A 12,836-nucleotide genomic window follows, 5' to 3' on the forward strand; every position below is an offset into this window, starting at 1 on the left:
GCAAAGTTGTAGATATGCTCAATACAAATATCTTTGCCGAAGACACCAACCCTCTATCTCTACATTGCTTCAAGATACAGACGTATTTTATGAATGACCCCCCAAAAATCGTTTTATTCATATATTTCGAAAACGCGCAGTTTTAGAAAGTTGCAATGTTCTACAAAGTTGTGTAAAATGTCAAAAGAAACAACTTTGTAGAAGTGAATAGGGTTCTAAAATGGCAATAGGGTTAGTTATGGCTATTTTTTAGTTAAAAATAGCCGTTTTTCAAGGCTCAATAACTATCTTGGATGCAAATGGATGCAAATCAAACCCCACTAGGTTCAATATGTATTACTATTAGTTGAATATCCTGATGTTTTCGGTTGTATCCTCGAGTATCCTTAGCAGGGGTTCTTAATCTTACTAGAGCCTATTTTTGACGCTAAAACAGTAATATCAGTTTTTGTATGTCATTCAGAACCCCATTATCTTCTGTGAAGTGATAAATATTACCTATTCGCATAATTGTATGCTTTATTGCGCCTATAAAAATCAATTATTATCGAATTATTATCATATTATTTTAAAAACACTGCATAGAAGTGAGCTAAACCAGTCGGTCATATGTATCCAAGTAATCTCACCAGCAAGCAAATACACATATTATTTTCAGCACGTATAATAACCGAACAAGCAGAAAGTCAACTCATATTAAATCACTACGTTTCTTATGTCGAATACCCAATTACTAATTTTCTAATTCACTTAAAGGCGTCAACAGGCATGAGATTTTTTCGATCGCTGTGAGAATGATCTAAATAAATCCTGCATGAATGCAAATAAGCTTTTGTATACAAAATGTTTTAATGATTTCTAGTTATCAAAAAAGTTGTGGATATGCACAACATCTCTGATGAAAAGTAAAGGTTCCTCTAATCAAAAATCATAAAAGTTGTTTTGGGTATGTGTTGGAATATTAGAACTAATTTAGAGAAGCTGTTTCACCCTTTTACTGGCTTAAGCTAAGTTTCCTGTTGCCAAGTAGAGCGCTCAAGTAAAATTCCTCCTTTTTCCGTAAGTAATTTTGACATTTGTTTAGCCGACAGCATTTTTACGAAACGATGCTGTAAGAAGGATGTGAAGTAGGGCACTGCATATGGCGGTTGCTAGATAAATTGTTCGTTGTTCATGTGGCGTTTCGTGGCCTTGTTGTTTACGATTTGGACTTAGAGAAATTTCGTTCGTTTCCTCAGGAAGTGTGATTGAAATTAAAATTTAATTTTTGCGCGCGTATGGGGAAAATCCAGATTGTGAGATTTCAACGGAGTTCCAAGGGAAATGCTAATGAGAGACATTGCGCTGGGATTCTAAGGGAACTTTTAATGGTATTACAGCGAGAACTATGGTTGGATACTAATTATAAATTCTGCAATATTGGAGTTCGGACTACGGTGGGAGGAATTCTGCTGGGACGGTTACCTTGTGGAGTTTTAGACGAAATACGAGGTAGGACAAAGCTTCACGGGGAAGTTAATGAAGATCCACGAAAGATTCTTTGTGATGAATCTTTTGGCATTCCGTACGAAGGTTTTTGTTTGGGGTTTCGCAGAAAGTCCTCTTGAAATTCTTCCAGATGTTCCACCGAAAAATCCACCAGAAGTTCGCAGGGGATTCTCATAAAATGTCTCTGAGATTTTCATTAGAAGTTCTACAAAAAATCCCTCCGTGAGTTCCTTCTAATTCAGGATTTATTTATTTATTTTGTTTTTTTTGGGGATCTTCTAGGAGTTCCTTCAGGGTTTTCTCCAGAGGTGTTTTCTAAGATTCTACCAGGAGTTTTTTCGAACTATTCTACAATGATTTCACCCGGGATTTCTTTAGTATTTTTTATCCGGGGTTCACTCAGATATTTATTCGGGGATTCCCGCAGGAGTCACTCCCGGATCATTTCAAGAGTTCCTTCTAGGATTTCTACAGGAATTCATTCTTAGATTCGTCCTGTAGTTCTTTAAGTGATTCTTCCAGGAGCTCTTTCTAAGATACAACTTTTTGAGATTTCTCTAGGTTTTATCTGGACGTTTCTTATGTGAATCCTCAAAGAATTCCTTTTGTAATTTCTATAGCTTCTTCCGGGATTCCTTCAGGAACTCCTTCTAGGTTTCCTCTAGGAGTAAATTTATGGGTTCCTCTCATAGTTTCTTCTGATATTTCTCCAGGATTTTCTTCTAAGATTACACCAGGGGTGGTATCAGGGACCTCTCCAGAATTTTTACCCGGGATATCTTCCGGGAATTTTTCAAAAGTTCTTTCCGGAATTTCTTCAGAACTTCCAGACTCCTGGAAAATAAGCCAAGGTTTTTCCAGGAGTTCCATTTAAGATTTGTCCAGTAATTCATCCAGGATATCCTTCCGGGATTCCTCCAAGAACTTCTACTGGGATTCATTGCAGATTACATATTCTGGAATTCATTCTGGAAGTTTCTTAAATTTTGCTCATGGAAATACTCCAGAAGTTTTTTTTTATTCTTTATGGAAGTACTCACAGACTTGCTCTTGAGTTCCTTATATAATTCCTCCAACAGCTTCTTAAGGAATATCTCCAGCAGTTTTGTAGGGAATATCTACACGAGCGATTTTAGAGATTCTTTCAATAGTTTCTTCCTAGATAAAAATCTGAAGACATTCCAAAAGGTTCTGGAGAAATCCTAAAAAAAGTCGTGAAGGAATCCCTGAAAGAACTTCTAGAATAATTTCATAGGAATCTTCTGGAGAATTCCATGAAGGAATCTCTGAAGGAATCCCGTATGGAGTTACAGGAGTAATCCTAGAGAGAACTTGTGGAAGTTCTGAACAAATCCTAAACAAATTGCTGGAAGAATCTCTGAGGGAACTCCCTTTGGTATCCCAGAAAGAACTCCTGGAGCAATCCTGAATTAATTTCTAGAGAGATATAGGAAGGAATTTCTGGAGGAATCCCAAGCAGAAATTCTGAGGGAATCTCAGAGCAATTCTCGTAGGAATCTCGGAACGAATTCTTGGAATTTCGTAAACTACGTAAAGCTAATACCATACAAATTTCATCAAAATCGGTTGAATATTGGTGGAGATATCGTTGAAACAAGAATTTTGCCAATTGAGAAGTTTGAGCAAACGAATGTTTTAAAAAATATCACTTCTTCACTGTTATAGCTCTAGATCCAAAAATACTGAACCGATTTCAATCTGTTCTGTATGTAAAGTATTCATGTAGAAATATTGTGTAAAAATTTCATTCAATTTGATCTAGCCGTAATAAAGTTATAGCCGTATATGTGGCACAACGGGTGAAAAAATTTGCTAATATCTTATTTTATGATATTAACAATATCTGCGCCAATACCAAACTGAATTTGTTGCGATTGTTATGGTATTAGCTACACATTATATATTATTCCTGTTCAAAAAAATATTTGATTTTGTGAACGCAATGAAAAGCTATACATTATTTTCTGTGTCCAAATTTCATCGAATACAGTCTTTACTTCCCTGGTTCTAGTGCACCATAGAACAATCAACAAACGAAATAAAATGATTATGATGCAACAGTTTTTAGAATCATTGTCTCCTCATCAGCTAAACTCAAATGCTTTTTCCTTTTTTCAACTGTCGAACTATTTATAAACAATTCAGTTTTGGGGTGTTTTTATGAATTTTTAAACAACGTAACGGCAAATTATTCAACCTCAAGAAATTCAATCTTGTGTTCTGATGCAGCCATGCTGAGGGACGACGGAGTACACATTAGGGGCTGTCCATAAACCACGTGGTCATAGGGGGGGGTTCGGCCAATGACAATTTTGTATGGACAAATAAAAAATTTTGTATGGACTAATGACCACGCGGGGGGGGGGGGGGGGGGGTTGAAAAGTCCCAAAAAAATGACCACGTGGTTTATGGACAGCCCCTTATAGAGCGACACGGCTAAATACTAATGCACACTGTGAACGCGCAGGCGCGAAAGAAGAAACACAAAGAAAGAGAAATGTCCCTTTTACTCACGGAATAATACATCGACATATTATTCCGTACGGAAAATCAACAACATGACTGACAGCATCGCACGACAGTGCCATCTGTTGGCAAATAGCTTTCTGGCTGCGAATTACTTATCAACTGCGAACGCTTAAGTAATTTTGATTGCAAAAGTTTTACGTGAGCATTACTTGTCCTATCCTTTTACACAGTACTTACCAGGTGGAAACTAGCCATTAATCGAGAGTTACTTGTGCCATGTGTCCATTGACCTTCCAGTATAAATACAAACACTCTCCCGCTTGTTCGGCACCTGTCAAATTCATGTTGTTTCCGATAGCTGAAAATGCACCTTTTCATTTCCACAAATCAATTTGTAGCTATGTTTGAAAGTTGGGAAAATAGATACGCAAATGATTTCAGGTTTTCTAGACTTGCTGTTTGTTCGGTTACTATACGTGCTGAAAAAGAATATGTATATTTCTGGCGTGCGTTTTGAATAGGTCGTATGTTGACTGTGGTTCCTACCCTGATTCGACCTATTCAAATCGAAAGCCAGATTTACAATTATGTTTTGAACACACGAATACAATTTGCTTGCTGGTGAGATCACTTGGATACATATGACCGTCTGGTTTAGCTCACTTCTATTCAGTGTTTTATGAATAATATGACAATAACTCGATAATAATTGATTTTTGTAGGCGCAATAAAGCAAACAATTATGCGAATAGTTAATATTTATCACTTCACAGAAGATAATGGGGTTCTAAATGACATACAAAAACTGATATTACTGTTTTAGCGTCAAAAATAGGCTCTAGTAAGATTAAGAACCCCTGCTAAGGATACTCGAGGATACAACTGAAAACATCAGGATATTCAACTAATAGTAATACATATTGAACCTAGTGGGGTTTGATTTGCATCCATTTGCATCCAAGATAGTTATTGAGCCTTGAAAAACGGCTATTTTTAACTAAAAAATAGCCATAACTAACCCTATTGCCATTTTAGAACCCTATTCACTTCTACAAAGTTGTTTCTTTTGACATTTTACACAACTTTGTAGAACATTGCAACTTTCTAAAACTGCGCGTTTACGAAATATATGAATAAAACGATTTTTGGGGGGTCATTCATAAAATACGTCTGTATCTTAAAGCAATGTAGAGATAGAGGGTTGGTGTCTTCGGCAAAGATATTTGTATTAAGCATATCTACAACTTTGCCGAAGACACCATATTGAAAAAACGTCAAACAAAAAAGTTGGATTTTACAGCGCCGCCTGTGGCAAAGTTGCGAACTAAAATTAAACGCCATTCGACGCGCCCTATTTTTATAAAATTTTCATCCGAAGACACCATGCCGATAAAATCACGTTTAAAGACGCTACTGAAAAAAGTTCACGTTTTGGGTCATTCGTCCCACTGTGGGGCGCTTCCGAAAAAAAAAAACAAGTGGGGCACGTGCTCGTTTTTCCGTTCAACGTCCATCGCATCGCCGTTACTCAACCGCCACGAAAGCTCCAGGTGCAAATTTACATTTCCTTGTCGCGTCGTCCGATCAGATGATGATGATGACGCGGCGGCGACGGATCGGACTCCATCATTAGTTTCAGGCTCGGGGTAGACGCGGAGCGAACTTGCTAAGGGTGTTTTTTGTGCTATCATTCATCAACGAACGCGCAGCCCTGGAAACGTGGAAAGTGCCTAAGCCAACCTTAGGTTCCGAGTTGAGCTGAGTCGTGGATTAAGCATGTGAGTGGAGAGGGGGAGAATTCAGAATAATGAGTATCACCACCTTGAGTTTCGTTGTTTCGTTCGGTGGATCGATCGTCAATAAATTTCTTTCGATGGTGAAGGGCAGAAGCACTACGACTGGGGAATGGTTTCTTTATTGTTCAAAAAACTAGAGCACAGCGGGTGCGGTGGGTTGATAAATTAGATTTTCGTATAATTAGAATAATAATAAAATTCGGCTTCGTTAAAATAAATAATCCTATATACAAAATGGCGGCTAGGGGATGGATTCGTTCAGTCCATGAGGGTGTCCGAGGGGAGCTGCTGGTGATGGCTCTCGAACCAGTCGATGGAGTCCAGAAATCCCGGATCGTTGGTGGTTCGCTGTAGAAGGGCCTGCTCGTCGTCCTCTTCGAGTTCACTTTTGATCATCATGATTTCGGCGTATTGCTGTTGGTCGATCATGGAGAGGATCTTGCCGTCCTCCTCCAGGGGTCGATTGGGGAAGACTGTGGCCCCGTCCTTGTGGTCCTCCGGTTCCTGGGCGTAGTTGCTCTGCGGAGAGAAGGCGATGGCCGATTCGCTCATCAGATCGTCCGAGTCTTCCTGGATGATCGAGCTGGTGTCTCCGAAGAAGGAGCTGTCGTTGGGAGAATCGTCGTACAGGCTCTCCGGGTCCAGATACTGGAAGGTATTGGTACCGGGAATGCGGATGTACTGATGGCCGTTGATGATGGTGATCTGGGTTTGATCGAAGGAAGCTCCGGTGGAGTTTCCGATGGCACGAGGTTTGATTGCGAGGAAGAAATTGTTGGCCTGCAACGGTTCCGGTGGAGGAGTAGCCGGAAGCTGAGTGCCTTCTTGCTGTTGTGGAGGTTGAATCTTGAAAACACTGCCTTCCTTTTCTGGATCCAAGGATAGAAGGCGTTCCAGGCACTTGATGTATTCTACAGCCATACGAAGAGTTTCCACCTTGCTTAGTTTCTTGTGAACTCCACGGGCCGTGCCGGCTTCAAAGACTTCTGCGATCTCTTCCGGAATCCGTTGACGCAGAGCAGCGAAACCGTTGTTGACTTGTTGAACTCGATTGCGCTCCCGGGCGTTTCGCCGTTCAACAGCACTGATTGTACTCTTCGGATCGGAGTTCTTACGCCTTCCCGGACCAGGAGACGCCACATTTCCCAAAGGCTTCCGTAGTTCACCGGACACTGTGTTGAACATCACATTCTCGATACTTCCGAGCGTTCCCAAGGGAATCTTCCGCTTCAGCACTACTGTAGTCTCGTTTTCGTCAAAGTTCTCCACGTTCGACCCTATCGGGATCATCACTTGGTTCTCCTTGAACTTCATCCGCTTCAACGGATTGAGACCGGAGATGTTCCGCAACGAAACGGTGGTCATGTTCGACGCCATTACCGCACAATCTCTTAACGTAACACTAACTATCACAAACGTAATCAATCTCAACTTGGGTTGGGAGTCCTTGCCCTGGCTACACTTCCTACATGTTCGTTCAACTACCTTGCACTACCGTTACAATCCACCGGATCGAGCCTCTCGGAACCACCCGGACGTTCTGTTCCGTTCTGAGGCTGGTTTTGTTCTGGCGTTCCGTGTCGCGTGCCAAACTGTCTTTAGCTGCACCGGTGAAAAACCCCGGGAAAAACGGACATCTGGCGTTGCTGTCTCACTTCCACCTCCGGAGCTTCATATATGCCCGGGCCCGTTTATTAAAGGGAATTATTTTCAATACAATCACCCCGAATCGAACCTACCGAACTGCTGTAACGGAACGGAGGGGTTCCCGATCCTATGTACTTCACCACTGTTTTTGTGCTCCCTGATGACGACGATAATGTGTGCAAAGGTGTGTGCGAACGCCAAGCTAGGCGAACTGCCTAGCAGACAGGATCGTCGTTCGTCCTTACAATCAAACGGCTATATTGCGCAAGGCGATTACGTTTTTTTTTTCTCGTCCCTTTAGGTACTTCCACTGGAGGGGGATATCAGGGTGAATCGCTTCCTTTAATTTAGGCTTTCATACATTATTGGAATCCGAAAAGGTCTATTAATTATTAGTTACAAGAATTTGAATCGGTTTATTAGGCTCCTTGAGACTAAAATTATGGATTAATACAACAGGTACCCAATTATCCCGTTAAAGCCTAAGGTATTCGGAACCATTTCAGAAAGTTTCAAAGCTTTTTCGGCGAGTTTCAGAGGCATTACGCTGGCGTTATTAATAGTTTCGGAGGGTCTCAGGTGCGTTACATGGGGTTCGATGGGGATTTTCGAACCATTTCAGGCAGTTCAGAGCACTTTCGGCGGGCTTCAGAGGCCTAACCGAGGCGTTTTTGGGGGTTTCGGAGGATCTCAGGTACGTGTATAACGGCCCTAGGGAGTTTAAGGGAAGATTTCGGAGGCATTTCAGGATGCTTCAGACCATTTTTGACGAGTTTCAGAGGCGTTATTGGGGGGTTTTGGAGGATCTCAGCAGGTGCGTTAGATGAGGTCCGAGAAGGTTCAGAGGAATTTCGGAGACATTCAGGAAGTTCAATAATCACTGCTTACTTGTCATTCCTCACTCACTACTCATTTCTCACTCCTCACTCCTCACTCCTCTTTATTGTTCACTCCTCACTCTGCATTGCTCGTATCTCACTCCTCACTCTTCACTGCGCAGTATTTAGTAATCTCTGCTCACACCTACTACTCATTTTCTACTCCTTACTGCTCACTTCTCAGTCCTCAATGTTTCACACGCATCATTGCTTAACGCTTCTTACTTTACATTTACACTCTCCATTATTCACTTATCATCCCTCACAAATCGCAGCTCACACTTCACTTATCACACCAATCTTTTCACTTATCACTCGGATTTTCTCACTGGTCACTCCCACATTCTGCGCTCTTCACAGGTTACTCCTCGTCCTCGCAACTTGTTCAAACTTTTTACTTCACATTCTACATTGGTAATTCCTCACTCTTTATTACTCATCCTTTACCCCTAAATGCTCACTTCTCATTCCTCATCATTTGTGGGACAGCCTTTTATGCGTATAAGCTGAACATGAGAATACTTTTGGGATGAAAAAACATTAACATTGGACAGCTTATGGTGACAAATTGAACATGGGACAAATTTATTTGATGCTGTTTTCATAGAGTTTTCGAACAAAGTACAATGGTGTTTTTTTTTCAAATTTACGTAAAAAAATGCAATTTGGCGATAAGAAGTCAATATCGTCAAAAAGTTACATGGGACAAATGTGTTGCATACAGCAGTATTGCGCCCAATTGAGAATAATTCCAGGAAAATCCTTCCATGTGTTACTTTTTACGAAAATGTTATGTAATTGTCGCGAAAGGGACATTCTTGCAGGAATACCTGCAATTTCACAATGAATTTCGCAAGAATTTTTCATAAATTCAAGACATTTCTCGAGGATTACCTTCAGTGACTCCACCAGAAATTCCTTCATGACTTTCTTGAGGGTTAATCGAAAACCAATCGGCAATGTTTGCAAAAAGAAGATTCTCGAAAGATTTTTTGATTATCCCTTCAAAATGTATCCCTATCCTATGGATCTCTTCGGAAATTTCGTCAACGATTCCTCCAAATATTATTTCAGATACTCGCACAGGAATTTTCCTTGGCACTCTTCTATAACTTTTAGTGAAAATTTCCTTCCGCAAACACAAACATTCAATTGTGCTGGTAAGTTATGCTACAATGACGATATCTTCGATAAATATTTCTCACTAGAGGTAGTGAAAATTGCAAATAATCAAATGACATTTTTTTTTTACATTTTCCAACCCTGTCCACGGGTTTTCTCAGAAGTTTCTTCCTGAAACTCCTCCTGGGATTCGTCAAGGGATTCTATAGGAAGTTTACTCAAGGATTGCTGCACCAGTTCATGCTTGTATGCTTTAATGTGCTTCTTCAAACATATCTGGTGGAATTGTTCCATAAATATTGCCAGGTTTATTTTTTCAACAGTTTTTCCTCGGAATTTCTCTGAAATTTCTCAAGAAATTCAACTTTCTAGGATTTTTTTGGGCTTCTGCTGGAATTCCTCCAAACGTCTCTTCAAAAGATGCTATTCTAGGCTTTATTCACAAAGATTCACACATTCAGAAATTCTTTTAAAACGTCCTCAAGGGTTCTCCTTTAGAAATTCAGATTTCTATTTTAGAATTTTTTTTCGGAAATTATTGCTCGAATTGCATCCTAGGTTCCTTTAGGGATTTTCTCGGGTATTAATTTCAAAACCCCTATAGCAAATCAACACAGGGATTCTTTGGAAGTATCTCCAAAGGTTTCTCCGATAGCTCCTTCAAGCATTACTCCAGGCATCGTTTTGGATTTTTCCAAAGATTCGCTCAACAATTTCAGCAGAAATTACTCCAAAATCTGTCCTTAGAATTTTCCATGGATTTTTCAAGATTTTTTCCTGGGAATACTTGCAGAGTGTTCTTCAGTTTCTCCTGGTGTTATTTAAAAAACTCCTCGAAACTTCATTTTACTATATTCCCAGTGTTTCTCTGAAAAATTTCTCCGTGATTTTTTTTTTATTGTTTATGCAGGATTTCCTTCAGATTTTTTTTTTAGGAAGTAGGTTTTTGTGTGCAAATCCCTTTAGGAATTGTATCAGCAATTCTTTCAGAGGTATCTCCAGGAGTTCTTCCAAGGATTCCTTAAGAAAATCCCCAAGAAATTCCTTCATGAGTTTCTTGAAGGTTAATCCAAAACCAATCTGCAATGTTTGCAGAAAGAAGATTCTCGCAAGATTTTTTGATTTCCCCTTCAAAATGCATCCCTGTCCATGGATCTATTCGAAAATTTCTTCAGGGATTCCTCCAGATATTATTTCAGATACTCGCACAGGAATTTTCCTTGGCACTTCTTCAGGAGCTTCGCAAGATATTTCTATAAAGATTACACTTGAAGCTGGTCCACGGGCAGGGTTGTGAAATGTCACGGAAGTGTCATGGAAAAAATGTCATGACACTTTCCAGTTCCATAACTTTTAGTGAAATTTCCTTCCGCAAACACAAACGTTCAATTATGCTGGTAAGTTATGCTACAATAACGATATCTTCGATTAATATTTCTCACTGGAGGCAGTGGAAATTGCAAATAATCAAATGACATTTTTTCGACATTTTCCAACCCTGTCCACGGGTTTCCTCAGAAGTTTCTTCCTGAAACTCCTCCTGGGATTCGTTCAGGGATTCTACAGGAAATTCACTCATGGATTGCTGCACAAGTTCATGATTGTATTCTTTCATGTGCTTTTTCAAACATTTCCGGAAGAATTCCTCCACAATTAATGTTAATGGCAATTAAAATATTGACGGTTTTTTTTCAACAGTTTTTCCTAGGAATTTCTTCGAATATTCTCAAGAAATTAAACTTTCTAAGATTTTTTTTGGAAATTCCTCCAAACGTTTCTTCAAAAGATGCAATTCTAGAACTTTTTATTTCACAAAGATTCGGAAATTCTTTTCGAAAGTCCTCTAGGGATTTCCTTTAGAAATTCAGATTTCAATTTTAGAAACTTTTTTTCGGATATTATTGCTTGAAAATCTGTCCTTAGCATTTTCCATGGATTTTTCAAGATTTTTTTCTGGAAATACTTGCAGAGGGTTCTTCAGTTCCTCCTGGTATTATTTCGAAAACTCATTGAAACTTTATTTTTTTATCTTTTCAGTGGTTCTTTGAAGAATTTCTCCGTGATTTTTTTATTGTTTCTGCAGGATTTCCTTCAGATTTTTTTTAGGAAGCAGGTTTTTTGTGTACAAATCCCTTTAGGAATTGTATTATTAATTCATTCAAAGGTATCTCTAGGAGTTCTTCCAAGGATTCCTTCAGAAAATCCCCTTGAATTTTAATGAAGGGTTTTTTCAAGAGTTTCACCAGTATTGTTGTCTGAGATTTCTGTACACATTTTTTGAAGATCCCTCCAGAATTTCCTATACGGATTTTCCAGGAATCTCTCCAGAGGATTCTCAAGCCTTTTTTCCTTGGAATTACTTGCAGAGTTGCTCCATAAGTCTCTAGTTAAGGGGGTATTTTAATGTGTTTCTTCAGGCAGCCATCCAGGAATTGTTTCCGAAATTGCTTTAGGATTTTGCTTCCATGAATTCCTCCAAAAACAATTCAAGTTTTTTTCTAGGAGTATTTCTTAGGGTATTTCCAGGAGTTTAAAAGGGATTTTTTGAGATAATCCTCAAAAGGGTTTCTTAGAAATTCTATCATGGATTCTTCGAAGAAATCTTCAGTAATTTTGGGATTTTTTGTAGGAACTTCCGAATATTCCTTGGAGAAATATCTGAACAATTTCCGCAGGACTCTCTTCAGACATTCCAGAAAATATTCCTGATGGAACCGCAAAAGCAATTTCTAAAAAACATCATTGTTGGAATTTTTCGATAAATCACCGAAGGAATTTCTTAGGCAGTTCTTGAAGAAACTTTGGGAACAATTTCCGAAGCCTTGTGGGATTTTTAAATAAATTTTTAGAATAAATTCTGAAAAACTCTTTGGAAGAAGTTTAGAAGAAATCATTTGATGAAATTTTTGAATAAAACCCAAAAAATCTGAAGAAGTCTCAGGAGATAAATCCATCTCCTCAAAGAAATTTCAGAAGGAATCTCAGCAGACATTTCTGAAAGAAACCCTAAGGCGTTCCATTATCAGGAAGGCGGACTCTCCCCTGAAGTTTTAGTTTAAACCTTTCATTCCATGAACGTATTAGAACACTTCAGCTAAACCCCACATTTAGGTGCATGAGCAAAATTTTCGGTAGTGAAGAATTTTTAGTAAATTCCCTGTAGAAATCTGAGAAGGTACTTTTGAATGAATCTCTGGAGTAATACCCGAAAAAATCCCCGGGAAGCTTTTAAAGGAATCCAAGAAGGAATGTCTTGAGAATTTCCTGGAGAAACTTCTCGATTTATTCTTGGCGGAATTCCTAGAAAAAAAAATGTGCGAAAATTCCCGCAAGAAATCAATGATATAACTCCTAAAGGAAACCGCGGAAGTATTTCGAAAATAATCCTTAAGGAACTCCGAGAGAAATCTCAAAT

The 12,836-nt window shown here is 39.2% G+C and overlaps 1 protein-coding gene across 1 annotated transcript; it reads right to left on the reverse strand.

The window, feature by feature from the left end:
• Positions 1-5,760: 5,760 nt before the first annotated feature.
• On the reverse strand, positions 5,761-7,555 carry LOC109427350 (uncharacterized). Its single transcript, XM_019702882.3, has one exon. The coding sequence runs from the start codon at positions 7,149-7,151 to the stop codon at positions 6,033-6,035; it is 1,119 nt and encodes a 372-aa protein (XP_019558427.2). The 5' UTR covers positions 7,152-7,555; the 3' UTR covers positions 5,761-6,032.
• Between the last annotated feature and the right edge of the window lie 5,281 nt (positions 7,556-12,836).

This window comes from Aedes albopictus, chromosome 1 (assembly GCF_035046485.1).
Source record: "Aedes albopictus strain Foshan chromosome 1, AalbF5, whole genome shotgun sequence".
Lineage (NCBI taxonomy): Eukaryota > Metazoa > Arthropoda > Insecta > Diptera > Culicidae > Aedes > Aedes albopictus.

Bases quoted from the DNA above. Each gene is read 5' to 3' on its own strand.
- LOC109427350 (XM_019702882.3), bottom strand. From the start codon at position 7,151: ATGGCGTCGAACATGACCACCGTTTCGTTGCGGAACATCTCCGGTCTC.